This window comes from Gopherus flavomarginatus, chromosome 24, assembly GCF_025201925.1.
Source record: "Gopherus flavomarginatus isolate rGopFla2 chromosome 24, rGopFla2.mat.asm, whole genome shotgun sequence".
Lineage (NCBI taxonomy): Eukaryota > Metazoa > Chordata > Testudines > Testudinidae > Gopherus > Gopherus flavomarginatus.
In genome coordinates this window covers 10,124,643-10,149,559 of record NC_066640.1, presented here as the reverse complement: position 1 = coordinate 10,149,559, position 24,917 = coordinate 10,124,643, and the positions used below count along the sequence as shown (strand labels likewise).

The window sequence follows — 24,917 nt, the reverse complement described above, 5'->3', positions numbered from 1 at the left end:
GTGAGGAGTCAAATGGGACCTTGAGATTTTCACCCCACTTTGAATGGATGAATGGAGGCGATGTGTGTTCACTGGAAAATAGAGACAACAGACCATGTCTCCAGTACTGATGCTACAGTGGCACAGCTCCGGTGCTGCAGACACTTGCTAAAGCCACAGATGGGGTTTTCCCATTGCTGTAGTTAGTCCACCCTCCAAGAGGCGGGGAGAGTTCTCCTGTCAAACTAGCAGTGTCTACGCCAGGGCTTAGGTCAGCTTAACTCTCTCTCACTCCTGAGCAATGTAGCTAGGTCAACCTAAGTTTTAGGTGTAGACCAGTTCAACATCTCAGCCAGTTCTTTTGCTTTTCTGAATAGCATCACTTGGGTTTTGGCTGGGTTCTGCTTGAGCCAGCTGTTCTCCATCCAACCTAACCCCAATGCTAATTTTCAGTCGACATTCTGACATGTGAGTCGTGGTGTTTGCATCGGCTGAGAATGAGATCTGCAGTGGAATGTCATGGGCATATTGTCGGTAGCTGAGTGCCTGCATCTCACTAGCTCTCGCAGTGGTCTCGTGTAGATTTTGAAGAGAAGAGGGGATAGTATGGATCCCAGTGGGATGCCACAGATTAGGGGCTTTTGAGTACCTGTTGCCTTTCTCTGAGCACTATTGGAGAGGAAGGATTGGAGCCACTGTAGTACAGGGGGTATTAATACTTGCCTGGCTGGCAAGGAAAAGTGCTTGGAGAGCCTTAGAGGAAAAGTGTTATACAAGGGCAAAGTATTCTGTTATTTCCAACATAAAAATGTTGTTCTTCATCCCCATAGTTGAACCTTTCAGAGTGATGCTGTATCAGATGCTCCATGGAAATAAGATGCACTGTGACACCCTAAATTCCACCCTAGTATAACACCCTGGAGGTCAATTTTATTGCACCAGGAGTGATTTTAGCTCATTCTACATGGAAAAAGTTGAAAACTGTCCCCGGGCATGGCCACAATCCAAACGGACAATATCTCAAAGACCCTTAAGCTTTGGGAACCCCAACCAACATGGCTTTCCAGAGCCTTCTGTAGTTATCTAGAAGCCAGTCTCACCTCTCGCTGCTGTACAGTTTTTGCAATTCTGTGCTATAGAGTCCTATCTAGTCATCCTTGGCACCAGGTTCTCAATTTTCCTCCTAGGATCTTGAAATCTCAAATCAACCAGAGATGATTTCAAACTCCTTCAGCCAGGTGAGACTAGATCACCTTAAACAAATACTTGCCTAGTTCTTTCTAAACAAGTGGAACGTGATTCAATCAGTCAAGATCCTGGTGGTATGGAACTGAATATAGACAGAGGTCCATCTTCCAGCTAGTGGAAGGTTTTGGAAGATCTGGATTTATTTTTAAGGCATCATAGGGCTTGACTGTGTGGAATTCAAAGCAACATGTGGTACTCCGGGAACAGCTTTGGGCAGGCTAGCTCGGATCGTAAGAGTAAGTTTGAATAATACCAGGCTGGGCTAAGTGGGCCTCTCTGTTGTGTTTGGGATCTACAGCAAGTCGACCATCACAAATACCAAAGAGATCTAAACAGCTCATCCTGGCCCCAACGCCCCACAGGCACTGCAGCTTCTGACCTATAATTTTCCATGCATCCTTGGCTTAGTAGCCGAGGTGGATGCCCCATTAGGCAACCATCTATGCCAGGCACAGAGCTGGGTCCTGCACAGCATTGGGTGGAGGGCACTCCAAAACCCTGCCCTTTACTCCAGATGTGGAGTTGGCCTCTGGATTCCACAGCTGCTCTGCAAACCTCCCACTTAGAATTCCCCAGCCCTGCAGACTGACTGGGGAACCTGAGAGCCAAGATGGAATCTTTTCCATAAGGCAAGTCCCATGATCCCTGCCGACTCTGCTCCAACCCCAGTGGGAGTGGATCATCCTGAGAAAGAAATGGATAGTAGCTAAACTCCTTTCCCAAGATCATGCTGTTGAGGGTTACAAGTGGCTCAGAAATGTATCTCTAGGAGGTCTGGATGGAGGCAGGATCTTTGGTTCTGAACGGCAGAGCACCAGGCCCTTGGCCTTCTACTTAATCTATTGTACTCATAGGGTGCCAATCAGTATGTAGGTGCAGTGGCCATCACCCTCTCTTTGCTCCCCAGTGCACTTATCCTTGGCTGGTTGAAGTGATATTATATCTCAATAACCCATGCCTTTGATTCATGATTGTGCCTTCACTTACCGACTTCTGAAAGGAACCGACGAGGCTATTAATGACATGCAGTGATCACACGCGCCAAAGTTAAAGCTTCTCGCTAAGTGAAATTTGAGGGAAAAGCAGCCAGCTTTTCAATATTTCGGAGAAACGCTTTGTGTCTCTTTTCATTTGCAGCCAGACAGTTGCAAATTGCATGAAATTGCTCCTGAAGAAGAAGGGGGAAAAGGGAGTGAGGGGGAGTGTGATTCTTCTGGCAAGGTACAGTATCAGTTTTATATCTATGCAGAACAAAGAAGGGCTTGCTGAAAGGTAGGCAGATAAGTGGCAGGAATTGGTATTGATCCAAGCAGGGAATAGGGGTAGGTTGAAGAGCAGCAGTGGGTGTATTGAGATGCATGGACATGGTGAGAGCCTGGGAATGCAGGGACACGAGAACGGAAAATTACAGGGAGGCAGCAACACTGGAGCAGAGAGTTGCTGGGAATGCACCGGGGGTTGAGATGCAGCAAAGCTGGTTCCTGTGGAGGGTGCACAAGAAGCAGCACTAGAACATAAGGACACGGCATCTGGTTTGCCTCTTGCTCCTGATCTGGTGCTGGTGCGAATCAGCGCTGACTCAGGCCCACCCATGAGGAAGGCAATGCACCAGGGTTAACAGAGATAGCAGTTAACAGAGTGGGACTGGCTCGCTTGAAGGGAGCTAATCGTGGGGTTGCCAGACATTCACCTCTAATGCTGGGGTGAATCCAGCCTAGGTCAATACCTCCAAAGCTGCCTCTCCATGCACGACCTACTGAGCCAGCTGTGCTCATCCAGGATGCTGCAACTGACAGTGCCGCGGGAAGCTTTCGGGAGCTCGGTTTAGGGCCTGGAGCTTGAATGGAGGTGAAGGCTGGACTCCAATCTTCCATTCCTGCGGTGGTCCAGCATCAGCGCGCAGCCATTGCCTGCACTGTCCCCTTTTTGTGGGTTTTTTAAATAGAAATCCTCAGCCTCTCACACATTTCCCCAGCCCTGAGTCCACCAGAGAGGGGGCTGCTCACAGCGACGCCAGCACTAGAACATAGCAATGCAGGGAAAACACCAGGGCCGGCACCATGAAACAGTGCCATAGTATGAAGCCACAGGGCGAGATTCAGCCCCGGCTAAGAAGTGACTGCAATTCACATTCACTTCAGTGGGAATCCCATCAGCTTATGCCACTGGTGAATCTGCCCCAAGGGGAGTGCAGGGGAATAGAGGGGCTTAGCCGAAAGATGTAGCAGAAGCATGCATACAACGGGCATTGGGAAAATGGGCTGCCAGGATAAACACTGGGAACTGGAGAACTAGTAAGACTGAAAGGTTGACACCAGCTCCCACATGCTGCCTCAAAGGGCACACCTGTGCTCTCTTCCTGCGCGCCAATGGGTGCTCTCCCCAAGCAGAAATGCGCAAGCACGTATGCAGTGCCCATGGCAGAGTGCGGGCACATTGCTCAGCGGGAGCTATCTTTCTCTGAGCAGGCTCCCACCCACGCGTGTGAACGAAGACACCCACCCCCGCACGTACACACACTTCTTCCCAAACACGCCCACGCTCCCCAATGTAATAGCACGTACATGCTCCCCAAATACACAGACACGAGTACACACATTTTCCATGCATGCTCAAATGTGGGCCCTCCCCAGCCTCACTTATACACATGTATGTGCGGGAGCACACCAGCCGTGACATGTGCTCAGACCACTGCAAATTTCCCCCACTGAAACCCTGGCCCCTCATCATTGCTCTGCTGAGGATTTCCATCCAGGCCTGGTTTTTCCATGTGTGCGTTGTTGTTGTAGGAGGGTTTTCTATCTCTCTCTATTTGCATCGGTTGGAAAGAGGAGCTGCAGCAGCCTGGCTGTCAGGAAGTGAGCGGCACCGTTAGTGGTTGCCATGGGAACTGGGAGTTAATTAAGGCCTGTACGCAGAGGCCTGGGTGGAGAGGTCCCCATCACAGCCTAGTTCTGAAGCACAGAACCACCGGCCTCCTGTTTCTCGACAACAAAAGAACATTAAATTAGCAGGGACCCATCTCTCCCAAATCACTGTAATTAAGCTGCAGTGAGGGAGGGGGTGACTGTGTAACAAGTGCTGCCATGTCCCACAGCCATTTGGGTTTGACTCTTTGGAGAAGAGCAGATACCTACAAACAGGAGCCAAGTTTTGCTTCGCAGGTCTGAATAATGTTGTTCTGGAGGGGGATGCTATGGGTCCCACTCCTCTCCCAGCCTTAGTAAAACCCTCTAACCATTCCTGCCTGATCTCAGCCTCTTGGCCTGAGACTAAAGCTTCTAGGGAATTTATCAGTCCCTTGGGCCTATCACTGAGGTCTCAGGACCTTCAGCATCACTCCAGGGGCTTCAGGTGGGATGTCTGAGGGCATCTCGACACTTGGCAGTGATGCAGAATTGGCTAGAGGAGCAGTGGGTCCTGTCCAGTCAGTTCCTAACCCTATTGTCATCCAGCCTCCTTCCAGGCAGGGAGGAATCAATGTATCTGATCAGCTAATTCTTTTGCAAGGGTCAGAGAGAAAATGGGGCAGGTGGTGGACGATGGAGTCCTCCAAGAGGGAAGTATCAGGGTTCTCTCATTACACATCATTGGCAGGACTGCCCCGAACACTACTAAAAGGAATGCCCCTCCCCTTGGGTACCAGTAAGAACAAAGGGGGTGATGACCCTTCTTATGCAAACGGAGAGCATCCAAGAGGGGAGAACTAGGAGTGGGCGAGAGGAGGAAAGGATGCTGTTGGTAAGAGTATGGAGGAGAATTTCATACAGGAGGCTACTGTGATGGTAATTTTCCCCACTAGGGAAGATCCCTTGCCTGATGTCCCCCAACAGGTTCAGACAACTTTATTTATCACCAGTAGGATTGGTTTCAGAGTGGTAGCCCTGTAGGTTTGGGTGAGTTTAATGCATTTGAACAGCACAGGTACTGTGGTTTCTGATCACCTCACCCAATCCATCCTTGTGCAACAACATGGGATGTCTTGGGTTTCAGATTGTCACGAGGACTCTTTCTTGTTCTGTGTCTGCTAAATGGAGGCAGTATCCCCAAAAGAGCTTTTCCCCTGGATTTGAGCCGGAGTGACCTAGCGAAAAATAGGAGATGAGGGAATGGACGGGCTTCCACCCCCCAGGACCTCAGTTGGGGCAAGGGGTAGTTGGGTTCCCCTTACTAAGCTGTCAAGACCAGAAGGGCCTGGAGTAAAAGGCCACCTGAAAATACATGAGGTGAATTACCCTAGTGGGGTGTGTCTCCCCAGGCCTAGGGGAGCCTGGGATCCTGGTCAGGGGGAATGGACAAACTTTCTTGGTGCGTCTGTATCAGCGGCAGGCGAAGACTTGAGCTGGAGATGCCTGCCTCCACCCATCTCACTGCAGCTGCCTTAGCCTACTTGGCATTATGGTCAGCTCCCAGTCACGAGATGGGAGCTTTTAGAAGCCTGGTGATAATGATCTTGCAGATCCGGGAGTGGTGTGAAGCTGGGCTCACTAGACGATGGGGCTCGGTGCAGGGGCTCAGGTGAGGCTGAGCATTAAGTGTATGTGCTGCACAGAGCAGTAGTGAGTCTCAGGTCCCTTGCATGCCTGCTCCCTTACAATGCATAGGGTAGGGCAGAGATGGAGATCGCACCATTCTCATTGCGTTACCAAGATGCTTAGCTACGCGCCCAACCCCCTGCCTTCCGCCTTGCACCTGTTATGTGGTGGGAGTAACGGGGTGACTGCACCACAGCGTTTTATGAATGCAGCTCCCTTGCTCTTCCTCCGGTCCTGCCTGATGTGTTTCACTTTGCTCTGAGCAGCGACCTAGCCCTGTGGGTTAGAGCATCGCTAGTCAAATAGGAGAGGGGCAGCACAGAGGCTCACTATTAAGGAGGGACTATTAGATCATCTAATCTGGCCTCCTGTATGTCACAGGCCATGAAATTTCACCCAGATACACCTATATAAAACCCAGCTTAAACCAGAGCATTTCCTCAAAAGACCTTTCCACAGGTAGCGAGCAGGAGAGACAGAGGGGCCACTCAAGTAAGATCGAGGGGCGTAGTCTAAGGGATGTCATGGCATTGGGTGGTGTCAATATGCATATAGAATAATAATAAAATCCCAACCACAAAAACATAACAAAACCCCTGAAGGGCAGGGTCTTGGGAACTCTGCTGAAGCCAGATAAATTGAGGCTAGAAATAAGGTGCATGTTTGCAACACAAAGGATGATTGACCATTGGCATACCTAGGGATGGGGTGGCTTCTCCTTTAATTGAAGTCTTTGAATCAAGACAGGATGTCTTTTTAAAAGAGAGACTATAGCTCAAGCAGAAGTTCTGGGCTTGATGCTGAGATTAGTGGATGACGTTCTCTGGCTTGTGCTGTGCAGGAGGTCAGGTTAGATGATCACAATGGACCCTTTTGGCCTTCAAGTCAATGAATCTGCTCTAGAAAAGCTTTCAGTCTGTTTAGTTACGTCAGTGCAGGCTTGAGTGAGAAGTTATGGGCCAGCTTCCACTCTTATTTAGCCCAGCATAAATTCAGAGTGACTCCTGCTGAAGTCGGTGGCGTTACTTCAACACCCATGTCAGCTGGATTTGGTTCTGGATTTTTCTTTCCATGAGTTAGATTTCTTTTGGGAAATGTGATTTAGATTTCTTTTGCAGCATGTGAAAAGGACTCCAGGAGAGCTGGCACACGCCTCTTACCACCTTTCGGACCCTCACCTCCAAAAGACCAATTGTAAAGGGTAAGGAAGGACCAGAGTGATGGGGAAGCTTTGATGTCCGTGGCCTCAGGTGTGCTGCCCTCGGGCGTGGTAATGCAGAGGGTCAAGTGAGGGCAGAATGGCCAGTGACTCACCCCATCAAACAGCCCACTTCAGGATGTGTCTGCCCAAGAGCCTGCTGTGCAAAGAGGCTCGTAATTGCTGCGATGAGATGGACTCCCCCGTTGGTTATCTGATGATAATGCACAGTAATGGCGCTGTCACTTCCATAGGGATATCAGGGAGATCCAAAGACTTTCCGAGTCACAGTGATAAGGAGCTCGCCTTGCTGGTGGAGTAGCAGGAGCAGGAGCGAAGATGGGGGTGACTGATTGCGTTAAGGAAAAAGTAAGAAGTGGCAGAGCACCCAAGGAGGTGAAGCGACTGATCTTGTGTGTCATTGTCCTTCACTCAGCCTGGATATCTCCACACTGCTGTCTGTCATCACTCAGTGCTCATCTTCCAGAGGCATGGGGACAGCTTCCCTCTCCACCTGCCTGTCACTTACAGCCAGCTGGGCCAGGAAAAGGAAGACACCCATCCTGCTCTGCCTGAAATGATGGCCTTCAGCAGGGGCTCAGGTGAAATGAATTGGGGATTCTCAGTCCGGTTCTCATAGGACAATTTACCACCACTCTTGGCACTAATTCTACAAAGGTTGGGTCTAGCAGTTAGAGCAGGAGTCATAGAGTCAGGACCCCTGGGTTCTTTTCCTGGTTCTGCTCCAGACTTCCTGTGTGACTTTGGGCAAGTCACTTCCTCCGCCTCAGTTTCAAAATGGGGACGATACTTACCTACCTCATGGGGGAGGGGAGTTGGGAGGGCGAATTCTTTAACTTTCTTAAAGCGCTTTGAGATGCTCAGCTGGATGTGCCAGAGCAGCATTCGGTTAGTACCATATTAATGGACAACCTGACTGATGCTCTCCACGGCGACCACCAAGGACTGAAAGATCAATGAAGACTAAACTCTCCTTTCATCTGCCAGGTCAGGATTGAGGTCCGTTGATAGAGTAGCATGTGGGGACGTGCAGAAAGATACACTCTGCTGCTATTCGCCCTTCATGTTCCGGGGCATTGATCCATCATCGCCTGCCCAGATATAGGAGCTGAATGGGCAAGTGAGGTTCCGGACCCTGGTGCTTTGAATGGATGTTTAGTGGCTGTGACCCAATAGGCAGGGAGTTCTAAACTGGCCAGCAGTGAACCGGTGATTCAATGCTGAAGACCCCTGCCCTGATCCTGGCGAGGGCTTCCGTGTTCTTGTTTCTAGTGAGGGCCCTGCGGAGCCAGCACCCGCTGGGTTTGTTTCATGGTCTCTGCCTCTGACTACTTAACGCCGCTGGGTTACCCTGTGTTGCACCTGAGGGGCTATTCTACATCACTTACACGTAATTAATAGAGAGCGAGGCCTGCTCCTCCCTTGGGCCTCTCTGCAGCACATGGTTTGCTGGGCATCCTGGCCTGACGTCCCAGGAAGCAGGAGGGGACGGTCTCTCCCTCTCCCGGAGGAGATGGCTGCAGGATGTGGGCTGGGCTGTTGGGTCACTAGGGTGGCTGCTCACTCGGTGCATCAGTGTGGCCGTTTGGGGGCTGCTCATCCCCAGGATTGCTCTGGGGGAAATGGTGCATTTTGTGGAGCAAATTTTAATCAGCTGGAATTAAAGCCCAGAGGCTTTACTCACTCCTTGCTCACTGGGAAACCTCCCATTGACTTTGAAAGGAGTTTTGCCTGGATCTGCTCAGGATTTGGCCCTTGGGCAGGGCAACAGCTAGGGGGACTCCAGGGGTGAAATCCTGGCCCCACTGGAATCTATGGGAAAACTGCCACTGCCTTCCTGTGGCAGAATTTCATCCCAGGCATCTTCATTCTCAGCAATTGCATCAGAAAACAGGAGCAGGAATGTCACAGTAAAGGAGCTGGAGTAGCCACCAAATCCCTCGCCCAGCTGGGCTTCAGAGTGCAAACCCTACATGAGCATGGAGCAGGGTGCAATTTATATTGTAATATATACAGAATCACATCGTAAAGGCCTCTTACTGTCTCCCTCACCGGGAAAGGAATTGGCTGCTCCGGGCTGTCCTTCTGCTCCTCCCACAAGGCAGCTCCTGACCACTTGGGGATCGGCATGAATCCTGAAGGATGAGCTTTCTAACGTCCGAATGCAGATAGCCTGCAAACGCACCTGCGGTCAGTGCACCCCTCAATCCCAGCCAGGCCGGCTGGGCGCTGCCCAGTGGGAGCCCAGGGGAGAGAAATGCATAGGCACTCTGTTTGTGTGCGTGTGTGTATGTGTGTGTGTGAGAGAGAGTCACACACAGACACACACACGCACAGATGGATTGGTATGTGTGCATGTGACAGAGAAGGGGGTAGTGCCGGAGAGAGACACAGTGTGTGAGTGTGAGAAAGAAGGTGGAGGAAAGAAAGCAAGAGATGCATGCACAGAGTGGTGTGTGTTTGTGCGAGGTAGGGTGAGGGAACAGACACACAGAGCGTGTGTGTGTGTGAGAGAGAGAGAGAGAAAGGAGGGTAAGGGGGAGAGACACACTCAGTGGGTGTGTCGGGGGGGTGGTGTGACAGAGAGAGAGGGAGGGATTGATTAACCAGGTGATGTTCCCTTGCTGGTGTGTCTGGCCACACCACCACCATGTCGCTGGGAGCGCTTTGCAAGGCCATTGGTCCCCTGCCCGGTGGGTCACAGAGCTGACAACGCTGCCTATCATTAGCGGCAGGTAGGAAGGGCTGCGAGGCACTGGCGGTGAGGGGCGGGGGAGCGTGGCCCTTGCCGGCCCAGCAGCGTGTGCTAAATGTTAATGTGATATTCTTCAGAAATGAATAAATAGGTTAATTTTTAATGCTCATCTAAATAATTTAATGAGGAAAATCAAGCTCAGTCTGTGAGGCAGGCTCAGCCTCATAAATCACTAGCAAAAATCCTCTGAGCCACATGGGTGTGGGCGTGTGTAGTACATGCATGTGTCTGGGTGGGTGGGTCTGGTACATGCATGCATATGTCCGTGCACGTGGGAGATAAGAACGGCCATCCTGGGCCAGACCAGTGGTCAGATACTTCAGAGGATTCACACATATGTGTGTGGGAGATGCATGCATGCCTGTGTAAGGGCATGTGTGTGTGTAATACACAAGTCTGTGCAGGGGTGCCTGCCTCTGTATGTTTGTGTGTGTGTGCACGCATGTGTCCTGACTGCATGTGTTCATGGTGGGTCTCTGTGTTCATTTGGGCACCGAGAACATAGCTGCATATATGTACATAGCTGTGCCCATTGGTCTGTACATGTGTGGATGTACACGCCACATCATGTCTAATGCAGTGGGACATGACAGCTAGAGCGGGGCACGAGGAGCACAAGACTTTGTATCTCCAGCTCTGCCACTGACTCATTGGGTGACCTTGGACAAGTCACTTCCCCTCCCCATGCCTCAGTCTGTCCCTCTGTAAAATGGAAGGAGAAAATACTCACCTGTCAGCGTAAGGTGCTGTGACTTGAGACCTGGTATGAAGCCACTTATTCTATATGGCTCATTGTTCTGGTCACTCCTCCTAGTGGAGTGTCTCTGGGCTATGCAGCCTGAGCACACACATGGGCCAAGTTAAAGCTGCTGTAGAATTTCCTGGCATTTAGGTCTCTGCTTGTGGGGCCTTTTGTAGTTTGTTTGCCATTATAGCAGTGGTGGAGCTGGAATTAAGGTCATGGCGCCTCCTTAGCTCTGTGCTGCCATTGCCAGGAAACTCCAGTGATAAGCATGATGCCTCCTCCATGGTTGGGCCAGCGGTGGAGACCTCTCACTGCAAACGTTAAGCAGAGGAGTCTGAATTTCTTCTCCAAATATAAATGCCTTTCGCTGCTTTGAGAGGCTTCTGAATCTCGCCTTCTGCGTCTCTACCCACGTCTCCCTGAGCAGGTGAGAACGAGCCAAGCCGCCCCTTCGCGGCTCTGCTGGCAACGATCGACTGGAGGGAGTGGAAGCAGGCAGTGGGGCTTGTTAGAACTGGCTAGGGATTGGGAGCTACATGGGGCTGCTCAGCCTGGCCAGAACCTGGTCATCTCATGGTCAGGCTAGTTCTGGTTGCAACCCCGAGCCCTTGGGAGAGGGTCTGAGGGGTGCTTGGGTCAGCTTCCCGGGGGTGAGCGAGAGCAGAGGAGAGACCTCAGTGTGGCTTAGAGGGTGGGGTGAGAGCGAGCTGGGGTCTGCAGAGCAGCTCAGGGAGTCCCCCAGGCCATCTTGGTCACAATCCCAGAGCCAGATGCTGCTCTTAGTTATCCTTGTGCAACTCCATTGAAATCTGCTCTGGATGCACCCCAGGGCATCTGAGACTAGACAGCTGACTCGCAGGCCTCAGTGCATCTCTCCCCACTCCCCTGTAGCCAGCGATGGGCTCAGAGGGCTTTGTATGCCATAGCTCTGCAGTTCCCACCGGGGGCTGGTTCTGGCCAAAGTCTGCCCCACTGGGGCGCCCGTACGGAGCAGCTGGGGCCTCGGTGGCCAAGGGACCTGTTTACATAATGCCAGTTCATCCTGCCGATCCCGCGAGGATCGCGTCCCGCTGGCAGAGCCCAGAGAGTCACTGGGAGCAATGGGGGGGGGCTGTCCCCCTTGTCCCCCCACTCCTCCCCACCAGCCCCCTCGCCAAAGATCATATCAAAACGTCTCTTTTGTGCAAAGCGGAGGGAATGCCCCTAAGAGCTGGTTACCATGGCAACCACAAATGTCAGGTTCCATGTGGTGAATAACCGTTTCCATGACGACAACTCCTTTACCCAAGGTGCCACGAGCTGGAGTGACAGGCCTGTGGGGGGATGGGTGGCCGGGGTGGGGGGGTGGGGGGGCAGGATGTTCTCAGGTGCTGAATTCCCCTTGGGGTTGCTCCTGAACCTCTCCCGCTCCTCCCTTCCCCCTCCCAGTGCTGCCGTTAAAGATTCTGGATTCTGCTATATGCAGGCGTAAAGCCATGAGCTTCAAGCCTCCCTGCCCCCCCTCCCCGGATTTGCACTGGTGGGGCTGAGCTCAGAGTCCAGTCCCTGCATTTCCCTCCCCATCTGTTTATTTTAATCCCAGGTTTTCTTCCTGGCTAGAAATAAAGCTGGTTCTTGAGGATGCAGCGGGGGCGGGAGGGGGGTGTGTGTGTGTGACTAGTACAGCTGTTGCCCCTCCCCCGAGCCTGTTCCCAAGTGCACATCTGGACGATGCTGCCCGACCGTGCACAAAGACGGCACAAAGCTTCCCAACCTGTGCAGGTTATTGATGCAGACGGCAAGCAGCAGTCACTGCTTTGCTCAGATCTCTCAGTTGGGTGTTGGGGGAACGGTCTGGATGAGAGTCCTCCTCTGGGAATCCCGCTTACATCCGCGCCTACCCAAACGGACACCCAAGAGACACCCGGGCGGCAGCCCTGGGCTGGAGACTGGATACTGCTGCCTGACTCACGCTGGGGCTTGCACCTAGCAGGGTGGCTATGGCCAGAGGCGCTCCATAAATCAATACAATCAATCCGTAGCAATAAGGGGATGAGTGAATCAGAGGCCAAGCTAAGGGAAGGTGCTTTCCTTTAATAGCAAAGCAGCATGTGGTGGGTGGCGAATGGGGTCTTGGGAAAGAAGCCGCCTCTGAAGGCTGGGTTGGGTTTGGTGCCCAGTCACTGGCTTAGCGTGAAGACCAGCGATTAGCCAACAAAGTCCTGGGATGCTGCAGGGGACTGCAACAATCAGCTGGTGCGGGGGGCATTTGGGGTGTGATTATAGTGCTGCCTGCAGCGGGAAAAGCACCATTCCAAATTGGTACGCTGAAGCTTTGGGAGCTGGCACATGGTATGGAGGAGGCATTGCAAGTCTGTGCATCTGTGTCTCAGTCAGCCAGCAGGTAGAACCCCATTCCTGCAGAAAGGGCCCAATAGCTCCCCTCTGTGTGGTCTCCATCTCCAACTCATCAACCCTTTGGCCAGAGGCAGACTCTTCATTCCCTAGTTTGACCAGGTGCCAGAAAGAGAGCTGCACATGTCTCGCTGAAACCACTAACCTCAGGGGCGCTGGCTGAGAACAGTGTTTTCCACTACTGGCCCCAGCCAGTCCGCCTGCATAAATACATGCAGCTTTTGTGCATACAGATCAGGTTTGTGCCTGCACATTGGATGACTGGGCACAAGCTTGCAGCCAGGTGCTCAATCTCTCTGCCCAGGTAAGGATGGTCTTCTGCAGTTACATCCTGGACATTGACACAGCTGGAAATGTGACCCAGGAGCAGAAGCACCAGAATGCTGAATTCTTGGGAGTCACAAAGCATGTGATCAATCAGTTACTTGGAGCTGGAATCTCTTAGCAATATGTGTGTGTGAGTGGGGGGAGTCTCTTTATAGACTTCAGTTCATAACTTTTTACCACTCGACTTCATTATATGTTTTTCATCATGGTTGTGCCTTAAACCACCGAACTTAGTCAAGGACCTGATCCTCTAGGATGTGAGCAGTTCTTGCTCAGGCAAAAAAATGTTACCGACTCAAGTCAATGAGAGCTTTGCCCAAGTGAGGACTGAGGCTGCTGGATTTTTCTCACTTAGTTATGGAAATAAGCCTCGTGCACAAGAGATCCTAACTGGAGGCTGTTGGCCTCCAATTTTGGGCTCCTCGAGGGAGGAGAAGGTATATTGCTTGTGAATTCACTTTCAGTGAGACGCAGGCTCCCAAGCACAAGATGTGCTTTTGGAAAAGGTACTCAGCCTCCTTAGTCACTTAGATGCTTTGAAAATTTCCCCCCGGTGCCCATAATAACCTAATTGTCCTCTCATCCTGTTGACTTTGCGGGAGTCACTCCAGGTTAGATCAGCATTAGTGAGATGAGTGCAGAGCTCAAACACCATTTAGAGCTGAAGGGGTTTGTGACACTAGGTAATCTCCTCCTCTCCTCTCCAGATGATGCTTTGAGGTGTCACTATCGTCTTTAAAAGAAGTTCTTAATCATCCTTCTCTAGAGTTTTCCCTCAAGAATCTCAGTTCCCCATAGAAGCATTAATGAAACACCACCCCTGTCTGGTACACATGTCTTGTTTCCCCGCATTTTACAGAAAGAGAGAGAGAAATGGAAACACAGTTAAGTGACTTGCCCAAGGCCATGCTGCATCAGTGGCAGAGTTAGGAATAGCTCACAGGTCCCTAGGCTTGTTCTTTAACCACTGGACCACACTGCTCCCTGGGTATTAGATTCTGAAATGATGAAGTGTTTGCTTCAAGGCCCTGAGTCCTTCTCAGCCAGCAATCTGCTGCCTGGAAGATGCAGGTTCCTTGGTACAGGCTGTGTGTATTTAAAGGAGGGGTGTTCTCTGCACTGCCAGGATAAGGAGGGGTGAGGGCTGCATTCCTCCCAGAAGATCTGAAAGAAGCTGCTTTGGCATCTTTCTGCAGGTCCTGGCTTGGGTTGTGCATCTCCACATCCCCAGGACACTCCTCCACACGGGCATGACAGGCACTTACTGGTACAGCGAGAAGAGGGGCTCCTAATGGGAGAGTACTTGGGCACGGGGTGCCCAAGGGCTTATACCACTGCACAGGCCCGAGAGCATCACTATGGGGAGGAGGTAATATTCCTAGCTCCATCTCTCCACCCTCGGGCAGTGCTATTGAATTCCCCGGTGCTGCTGGCGCCACCGTGTGACTGGCAGGCGGGCAGTGGTGTCTCATTCCCCGTCTTTCTCTCTCGTTGCAGATGGCCCGTCCAATCCAGGTGAAGCCGGCGGACAGCGAGAGCCGTGGAGGTAGTTGTCATCTCTCCTTGTTATTTCTCCTTGTTGTTTTGCTGGCAGCTGGCAGCTGTTGTGATGTGCCCTCCTGGCCCACTCTTGCTAGGCAGAGAGACCCAGTGTTTATGGCCTGCCCTTGCTGTGCACCTACGGGTGATTGTGGGCCTGGGTTTGGGTTATGGATAGAACAAAGAGGCTCCTGTTGGGAGCTCCTGGTTTGGTGAAACACTCCATGTCTGCGTACGCCACTGCAAGGCTCATCCAAGCTCACAGTTTCTCTGCTGGGCCCTAGGCTGAGACTACATGTGCTACACTTGGGAACTGTGCAGACCATCAGCCCTGAGGCCTGGCAGGAGGAACAGAAAGCATGATGGGGATGTTTGCGGGAGGCTCAGGCATAGCACTGGGCCAGTTTTTTCATTGGAACCTTTTTTTTCAATAAAAAATGCAGATTTGGGTTGACCAAACCACTTCGCGAATTGGCTCAAATTCACCAAAGTGTTCAGTCCAAAAAAAGAAAAAGAAAGAAAAAAGCAGAAACATATCAAAACATTTCCATTTTCCCATTCGAAATGAATTTTTGTTTAGAAATTTGTTTTCCTTTTATTTAAAAAAAAAAAGTAAAAAAAAAAACCCTCAGAAATTAAATGAAACAGGGAGTTTTCGGTATGGCCGGTAGCTATTCGCACAGCTCTCCTCAGCGGGGCAGGTTAGCCCCTTGGCCTAGTGAGCATTAACATGACAGCAGTAACATATGCTAAGCGGTTATGAGCTGGAATATGCAGCGAGCTGCGTTAATTTACACTGGAGATCACGCCCCTGTCAGATGCCATTCTTCAGCTCGAGCAAGTGTAACCCCCTGGAGTCGCAAATGAACAGGTCCTTTTTGTTGCTTTTCCCTGCCTTAACCGTCCATTTCGTCTTCCTCCTACACTCCTGCATCTATCCTTCCTTCTCTTCATTTGTTTGTGCTGCCTTATCAAGCAATCTGCTAGGGCTGGTGGAATTTGGGTGGGGCTGTTTTCCCCTTTAGAATGGAACATCGCATGTACCGTGTGTAGGATTGGAAGGATTTGATTTTTGTTTTCAAGGATTATTTCCAAGTATTTTGTTTGTATTGATTTCAATGTTCGCATCAGCAGGAAATCAAAATAAAAAAAAGTCCGCTATTAATAGTCCTTTATTCCAAACGGACGCTGGGATTTTCAGATGAGCCAAAGGGAGTTAGGTTTCCAAATTTCAATGGGACTCAGGCATCTAACTCCCTTAGGCTGCTCTGAAAATCCAAGCCATAGAGCCTGTAGGAAGCAAGGTGTGGGATAAGTGACCTAAGTCACTTCGGCCCAGATCTTCAATGGGCTTCAGGTGCCTAGCTTGGTTTTGGCTATGGAAGTCTTTGTTGAGCTACAAAATCTTGTACACACAAGTAACCATGCGCAGATGCTCACAGACACTACACACAAATTCTGGTACACAGTTAATATGTAGCCATATTCAGAGAGACAAGTTTATGGACACCCGAACAGACACCACAGAGATACATAAAAACATCCACATCCAACACTGGTAGAGATGAGTGCATTCACACAGCTACGTTCACAAGTCCAGCCATACACATGCACAAATAAATAGAAAGATAAACTCATATCCATTTATTAAGCCCTCAAGCCAAAATAAAAAAAAAATAACTTCCCCTCTCTGTAAATGTCCCTTATCAGCGACGGAAATTCTTCCTTACAGAAGGAAAAAGATTGTTTCTTCTAGGCTGCACTGCCTAGAACCATGTACCTGCGCTACTGAGCACACATGGATTTAGGCAGCCAGAAAGCTGAATGCCCAGATAAGAGCTTGCTGATGTGTTGGGAAGGGTGGAGTTAATATTCAGCCAGCTCGTCCTCTCAAGCTGCCCAGGGAACTCTGCCAAAGACCACAACACATGAGTGGGGAGAGACGCTGACAATGATCGTCGACATTTACTGATTGAAAATTGAATCCTGCCATGCCTAATTAAGGCCTCGATGCTGCAATCTGAGACTTATTTCTGCCCCCCCATGCAGGGCCCCATCAGTGCAGGAATCCACCTGGATGGAGCCGAGTGCAGGATCAGGGCCTATCTGTGCCTCAGCTTGTTGCATCTGTGCTGGACCATAATTTCCTCTGGGCAGGGACCGTGCATCTGTCTATGTTTGAAAAAGTGCTAAGTACGCTCTAGTGGCTGGTCAAAATAATAAAAATAATTAATGTCCCCACTTTGCTCCTTGGGGAGCAAAAGGAGACGTGCTGCTTCTTAGACCATTTAATTGAGTTCAAAGCTGCCAGTGGTGTTTGCAGAAGACATTTCTTTCCCTGTGTAGGACCAGATTATGATCCTGTTACAACCCATAGGCTTTTACTCCACAAGTAGTGCCACTGACTTTGGTGGGCCAATGCTCATGGGGAAAGCACTTTTCAAATGGAGTCAGAGTATCACAAACTGGTGCTTAATTATTTTTGCCTTCTCTACAGCAAGATCTTTATTATTTAAAAAAAAATATCCTAGTGACTGTTTTATTAAATATTAATATTATCTTACATTTCTATTGCAACGTCCATCTCAAAGCATCTCAGTCACTGTTAGAGAAGGCAGAAAGGAGTCAAAAATGTTTATTTAATTAGTGGATTTTTAAAAAAAGTTTATTTCCATTTTCACAGCTCTGAAACAGAGGAGGATTTTTCACTCCCTTCTCATGATATTGGTACCAAAATGGCCATTTTTCACATTTTAAGAAAAATGCAACATTAAAATATTTCACTTTTTTAAATGCAAATCGATTTTCAGCCCAAAGGACTTTGCATTTCAAAACTGCTGGAAGTTGTTGTTATTGTTGAAAATTTGGACCATTTTTAGAAATTCAAAGCCGGAGGGCAGAAGTCTTGATTTTCTAGGTCTCTGAATTTTGTTTCAAATTTTCTCCGATAAATCTACAAATTATATACACATGACAACATAGAAACGCAGCCACTTCTGCGGGGCGGGGGACTGATGAAGGCCCAGAACTCACCTGCAGCTTTTCACTGTGACAAGGAGAATTTGCTATCAAGGTCTAAGAGGTAATGGGGAGTTTGCAATGAAGTGTGTGCATGTGGCATGGGAGAAGAACAGTGATCCTCATTTAGGTTCTGCTTAGATCCATCCTACAAGACTATGGCCATTTAATCCAAAGTTCTGCCTGCATTTAGGAGTTCCATACGGACCCCTGTCTTCCACACCAGTGCCTGGGGCAGCCCAGAACCCAGAGGGCACAACGTTGGCATAAAGCCACCTTTTCCTTCCCCTTTTCCAGCACAGCACTACTTCCTTTCTTGATGTTTTCCTTTATTACCACCCCCCGCCACTCACACTTGTCCGGGGTGTTCCCTGAGTTCAATGGTCCATTCTGCCCTGAGTTGCAGCCGTTAATGCCAATGGGCTTGCAAGGGAAGCAGAGAAATGTCCCCCTCCTTTCCTTTTCCTCCCTGCATTTATGTTGCAAATCTTCCTTCCTGTCTGGGAATGACAGTGCAGGAATAAATGAGGAGTTGGGAGCAAGTTCCCATCAGCCCAGGCGCAGCAGAGCTCCCATCTGTCTGAGATGCCCCCAGCTCCTTTCGTGCAGATGGCAGGAGGAGATGGACTTTATTGTTTCCCTGTCAGATTTCAAGTAAAGGAGTTTACTACCAAGTCTGCAGGGAACGGAGTGGGGGAGTCGGGGGAGGAGAAGGAATCCTAAGCATCGCACAATACAAGTGCAAACCCTCTGCAAAAAGTTACTGCAGCTTCCCATAATCTACTGTGGTCCTGGCCTTTTAAACAAAGCTAATGCTCTTAGAATGAAATCCCAGCCACCTCATGCTGGGTGTCAGACTCCAGCCTCCAACCTGGACGCAGTCTCAATGAGGTTGCTTCTCCAGTGATCATGCATCATATGGACACAGCAGGAACTGTGTTCAAAGGATACTGACTATTGTCCTCATGGACACAGGGACCAGAGAAACTCCATCCCCTAGCTAAAGGACTGAAACAGCAACCCCCAGATATGTCTGGCCTCCTGCAAGAGACCTTGATGGAGAGGAAGATGAAGGCTGGGGAGCCAGAACTGAAGCAGGGACCTGGGCTGCTTCTCTCTCAGCTGCAGGGAAGGGATAATATCTTGCATGTCCATAGCAAGGAGCTCAAAGCTTTATGATGATGGACTGGGATAGCTTCACTCACCACTGAAATACAGCCACCTCTGGAACTTAGAAGCACTTAATAGCCACCCTGCAGTTTAGGGCAGGGAGATGAATATTGTATCTAACCGAAATGGCGTGGGAAATCTAGAGGCAGCATGTAGATTCTGCTACATGGATTTGGCCGTGATATTGGGGCTCAGTGCCCTGAGCTTGTGAAGAATGCCAGGGGATCGTTAATGACCACAAGCAGTCTGGAAATTAGCTTTGATTCTCATTCCAAACAAGGTGTTTCCCAGCAACAGGACATCCCCAAGCACCATGCCGGGGCAGCTCCTGGGGTCACTGTTGGACCCCAGCTTGTTTTTTCTCATCCCAAGGCTGCATCTCACCTGTGTGGTTTGTAACCATGTTAACACTCCAGGGATGGGTGCCCCTTGACAGCCTCATGGCTTGTTCTTTGTGCAAATCTGCGGCACACGGATCCGGCCAGTTGGCAGAGTTCAAGCTGTGCCTCAGACCCTTTCCCGCCAGGGCCACACTCTTGAATTCATCCCAGCTAAGAACTTGCGATCAGAGTACCATTTCCACTGTCTTCTGCGGGAACCCCTTTCTTGGAGAAGACGCAACATGATCCACAGATCGGGATAGAGTGGTCTTACACAGCGATGGAGACCCACTGCCCCTTGGAGAGCAACGCTGAGTGTGGACCAAGCAGTCTTGTGCCATTTATTGCCATCGATTGGAAAGAAACCCCAGAAAAACTTTCCTGGGGTCACACCAGAGCCAACTTGCCCCATGGGATTCCAAGGAGTGGCCTTTTCATGGCTGAATTACGGCAGGCACCACGTTTCAGTATATTCTGCCTCCCACTGGCCTGGTGCCCTCTCGGACTGCATATTTTTGACTCAGTCCCACATCCCATGCAAGCCTGGGGTTCTCTCACATTGTCTCTTGTAAACGAGTGACATCACCAGTGCAGAACCGGGGCCCTGCAAAACAGGGAGCAGCATGTTCTGAATCTTCCCCAGCTGTTTATTTTCCTTGTGACTATTTGGGCCTTTGTCCCAGGTTTCCAGCCATCCTTGGACACTGAGAGCTCTCTGCATACATCCGATACAGCTGTGTGCATGAATCCTCCGCTCAGAGGCATGGTGTAGCCTGGAAGCCAGGAACCTCTGAGTTCCTGGGAGGTGTATTATGACAGCACCTAGGAACCCCAGTCCCAGACCAGGATCCTGTTGTGCACTGCTATAAAACACAACACACAACCGATTCCTACCCCAACCAGCACTTACACTCTAATTAATCTCAGCTCTTATATTGATTCAGTGGCTTTAGACCAGTCACTTAAAATGCAAATCTCAGCTTATATTTTATGTTCCGTTCCTGTTTCTTTGAACACCCTAGATTATTAAAAAGGGGGAGGGGGAACTAATTAAAATTGAATTAGGTTTTCATTAGTTAAGACTTTTAGCCTTTCGCTCACTTTCTACAAACGGACTAGTCTGGTGGTGGCAGACACTTGGCCCGTCTGGTGGATGTGGGTGACTCCCATGCCGTATTCAGATTCTGCAGAATCCCAGTTTTCATGAAAAAAAAAAGTTTCTAGGCTTCCTGATTGCACAGCTAACCTTCCAAATGTGAACCGAGTATAAACCGATGCAGGGCTTTCTGCCTGAGTCTGCAGAGAGCCTGAACTAATATCTCTGGAATTCAGCCCTTCCTGCACAAAGGGTCTGGCACCTCTGGGCTTGTCTGTTTTACTTTTGTCTTAGTCAGTTTCTTTGGTGCTTTCCCAATATTGATAAGGTCTGAGCCTCTGACACAAAAGGGGGATGTTATTCTTTAAAAATAAAAAGTTTCCCCCTGGAAGTTTAAAAAAAACATTCAAAATGTTTCTGTGGGTGTTCAGCTTTTTTAGCCCACGTTGTCCTGACACTGCCCCTTTAATAAATCCCTCTGTACCTCAGTTTCCCCATCTGATAAAAAAATGGGAGCTCACAATACTTACCTCTCTGACCAAGGTGTTGTAGATAAAAAGTGTTTTAAGAAGTGCTAAGTATTAGCGTTATATTCCTGACTCCAACGTGCCGCAGACATGAGTGACATGCACTGTAAAACATACATCTATGCACACAGAATGTTACATAACTGGTTAGGTACATTATGACTGGGAGAGGAATCTTTCCCCTCCTCTTGCCATGACAGCAAGCAGGATGCTAGGGTTGATTGACTAGCAGTGTGATTGGATATGGCACATCCAATGCCCTAGGATCCTGCTGCGCTGCATAGCATACCCAAGCCCTACAGGTTAACTGAGGACACCTTTTGTCCACTGGTGGAACTGAATTCACTCCTGGCCCCCCATCCGTCTCAAACTGAGTGGTTTTTATGGGTTAGATCAGTGTATTCGGATGGGAGTTACTGCAAAGATGATGTTATTAAATCGGTACAGAACATATCTTCCAGGCAGTCACTTGGAGCCTAAGAAAGGAAAGGCGCTTTTCCAGAACTGCAAGATAGCCTGGCAGGGTTAGTGTAGGGGGAAAGCTCGTCTGGGCAGGAGGCAGAGCTTTCTTGGGAAGCAGGCCAAAGCTATGGCATGAATTCCCCAGGAACTAGGGGTCATCATAAACCTCCCCACCTTCCACTCCACGTGGCCAGCACAGCACGCCTCTCCGACAAACACGCAGCTGCATCCTGCATTTCAAAACAACCCCCGCACCACCGCCAAAGCAAGCCATCCCCTGCACACCCAATTCTCCCCCTGGGGAGAGGATGAGAGAGGGAGAACAAACCACATGTGACAGATGTGAGTCATGGTGCTTAATGCACTGCTGGAAGGTGCTCAGATGCTGCCGTGGTGATGCCGCGCTGGCATAGAAACCTGTACAGAATGGCATGGCTGGGGAGGGGCTAACGGGGACTGGGTGGGAAATTGAGCTGGGTGAAATGAAGCTGCTTTGATCTGGCTGGGGGAGTTGGAAAGGAACGTAGGCTAGGGAGAGACGGGAAAGATTGGGAGCGAAGGAAGAGAGAGAGCAGGGCTAGAAGGGGAGAAGAGAGAATAAATTGCGGGACCAGGGGGGAAAAAATGAAAAAGGGAAGGAATAAAATGAGAAGAGGGGGAAGAATAGAGCAAAGAAACTGTAAAGGGAAAGAGGGTCAGAGGAGAAGGGAAGTGCTAAAGAGACCGAGACAGGGAGGCCGGAGCAGGGGAAAATAATCAGCAATTTACATGAGTTTGAGGGATTTTAGAAAATAATGATGATGATGATGATGATGAAGAAGAAGAAAAGGACAAAAACCAGGCCTGGGGCAGCTTTAAAACCATCATCACAGTGAATTATCCACCCGGATGGAGCTGGGGAAGGAACGCCCTGTTCTCCGCTCCATGTGGCTTGGAGACTGCCTCCCCCCGTGGCCTGCTGTGGATCCCGGGGGTTAGGCCTGGCCCCTGAATCTCAGCAAGGAGCTGAGAGGAGGGCCCTGAATGAGAGGGAGAATTGGCATCCGGGTCCCTCTTTGGCGACTGCCATCACCTAGTCCTTTGCTAGGCAGGGATCGTGGGCTGGCTTGAATGCTCTGCTGCTCTGAGCTGCTAGCGGTTGCTTACCCGAGCCCATTAGCACTGTATTAGTGACGAGGATGCTCCCCGCGTTCCCAGTGAGATTTATCGTGGGAACCATCCCATCCTTAAGGGACTGCGCAAGGGGGTCGCCTCCCTCTCCCATAGCCATCCCTGCTCTTCTTCCCACCCACCCCCACCCCCGCCAACAGCTGTTTGGCCAGATGACCTAATTCCACTGGGTTTTAAACAGGAGCAGCTTCCCCTGCTGTTTCTCTCTCTAATGGCTGAACCGTTCAGCCTTAAAATCCTCCAGTGTTCCTCGTCATCACTCCATCAAAAATCCACTCGGCGCTAGGCCCCTCCTTGCGCCCTCCCTTCCCCAACCTGCCTGAATGACGGCCTGCCCGAGAATGGGTTTCCATGGGAACTCAAACTCCAACAGTCAGGGATAAGAGACAATTTTCGTGGTTGCTGGACAGCCTGGGAAATTGCCAATCAGAGGGTGAAAAAGAAGAGCTGGAAAGAAGATGGAGACACAGAGAGAGACCTGCAGCTTGGCTTGCAACAGCTTCATGGGCCGGGGCACTAATGCAGAAGCCTCGATGCCTCAGATCCAAGGGGCTGTTCTAAACACTGCAAGATGCCAGGGGCTTCTGGTGGCTTGGCCAGCTGCAGAACTAGGGGGGCGATGCAGGCTCAGTCAGTGATACTCAGCTTCGAAGTGATTACTGACACCCCTCGCCCCCCCCCATAATAGGAAGGGATTAGGAACCAGGTGAGGAGTTTTGGAGAAGAGCTGCAGCTTTTACCAGGAAAATGCAATCAAGAACATTAGCTGCGACATTGGGCTGGGTGCTGCGGATGGGAGGGAATGAGAGGTTTGCTTCAATCATTAAAATATTTTTAATTAAAGCGATGGCATCAAAATAAACACATTATTAACCTATCATTGTTAACAGAAAAGGATTAAATGGAGGAAATATTTATTTCTCTCTCCTCCCCACAGTGACTATAAAATGACTATAAAATTTCCCCTATATTGTCCTTTGTCAGTTTCCCCTGTTGCGGTATTGCCAATTTCCAGCATTCATAAGTTAGGCTCAAAAAAAAAGTTGAGATTGTTTTATTTGCTTTCTGATGTTTGGGTCTTTAAGAGTTCGTGTTTTCAAGCTTTACGCCACAACTAAGAGGGATAGACGCTTACATTTAAAAAAAAATGAAAGCAAGATTCACACATAATCACAGGACTCCCAGAGCTGGAGATTTCAGAAATGCCCCCAGCAAATATCACAAGACGTGTGATAAAATTGGGAGAGTGGGAAACATTAGGTGGTGTTTGTGTGGGTCTTTCATGCAGCGGCAAAACAGAGAGGAACATTTATGAAAAAAAAACAGGAAAAATGTGATAGTGAAACCATAACAAAATATCCACAGGGCTCAGAGGGCTGGTGGAGAACCTGAAACGACTTGCAATTGATTTTTTAAACTGACTGCTTTCAAGTTGATGGTGTCCCCTTTTGATACATGTGCAATGCAAGTTAGTGCCTCATGGTCCCAAAGAAATATCGCTTTGCCCAGGATCATTCTTGCTGGGACAATTGCAACCAACAGGCATTTGTATTAAAATATGGGACAAGCCCCAAAATGGAACAGTTTATCTGAAATCCTCACTCCTCTTCCTCATTCATTCCCCCCTCCCTGGCCAAAAATAATCCCGCTTTGGATAAAATTAGATCCTGATCCAAACTGCCAATCATCTTGCTACAGCAAATCCCAACCCAATTCTCCATCGCTGGCAGTTTTAAAATCAAGATTGGATATTTTTCTGAAAGATCTGCTCTCGTTCAAACAGGAATTATTTGGGGACGTGTTACACAGGGGGTCAGATTCGATTATCGCAAAGGTCTCTTCCCGCCTTGGAATCTATGAACCTAACACCTTTTTTTTTTTTTTTTTTAAATATAAATCTCCCCAGTTGCTGCCCCGTCCCATTCTGACCATCTCTGGGCAGGAAGGATAGCCTGGTGAGCAGAAATTGGGACTGGTTAGTGGCCCCTGGCACTGGGTGTCTGAGGAATGTACTTAAAGGGATTTCAGCAGGTAGTTTTGTCCCGAAGTTTAGGTGTTTGTTAAAATCCCCAACTTTTTACAATGTCTCAGATCAATCAAAATATTTCCCTGATATTTTCCCCGGTCGATCCAGCACTGATGTGTTTTTAAAGATACACCCTGCGGTGTTTGCAACCCTGACACTGCAGCATTCGTACATGTGCATGAGATCCTGAATATTTCAACTGTTTGTTAAATTCTGCTCCTTTTGTTACCCCAGCCTCTCCACCCCACTTGTTTGTCTTGTCCACCTGTTGCTTCCTGACTAGCACCGAGCCTGTGAGCTGTCTGGGGCAGAGGATGGCTTCCTTCT

At 49.6% G+C, this 24,917-nt stretch overlaps 1 protein-coding gene across 2 annotated transcripts in view; it reads left to right on the top strand.

Moving 5' to 3' along the window:
* CELF5 (CUGBP Elav-like family member 5) overlaps positions 1-24,917 on the top strand; it is a 60,189-nt gene that overhangs the window by 15,495 nt on the left and 19,777 nt on the right. The window contains exon 3 of one of the 2 annotated variants that reach the window (XM_050934146.1): positions 14,700-14,748. In XM_050934146.1, the coding sequence (XP_050790103.1) occupies positions 14,700-14,748 (49 nt within the window). Of the gene's footprint in view, positions 1-14,699; positions 14,752-24,917 lie in introns of both variants that reach the window. The other variant, XM_050934145.1, reaches the window with a different exon arrangement.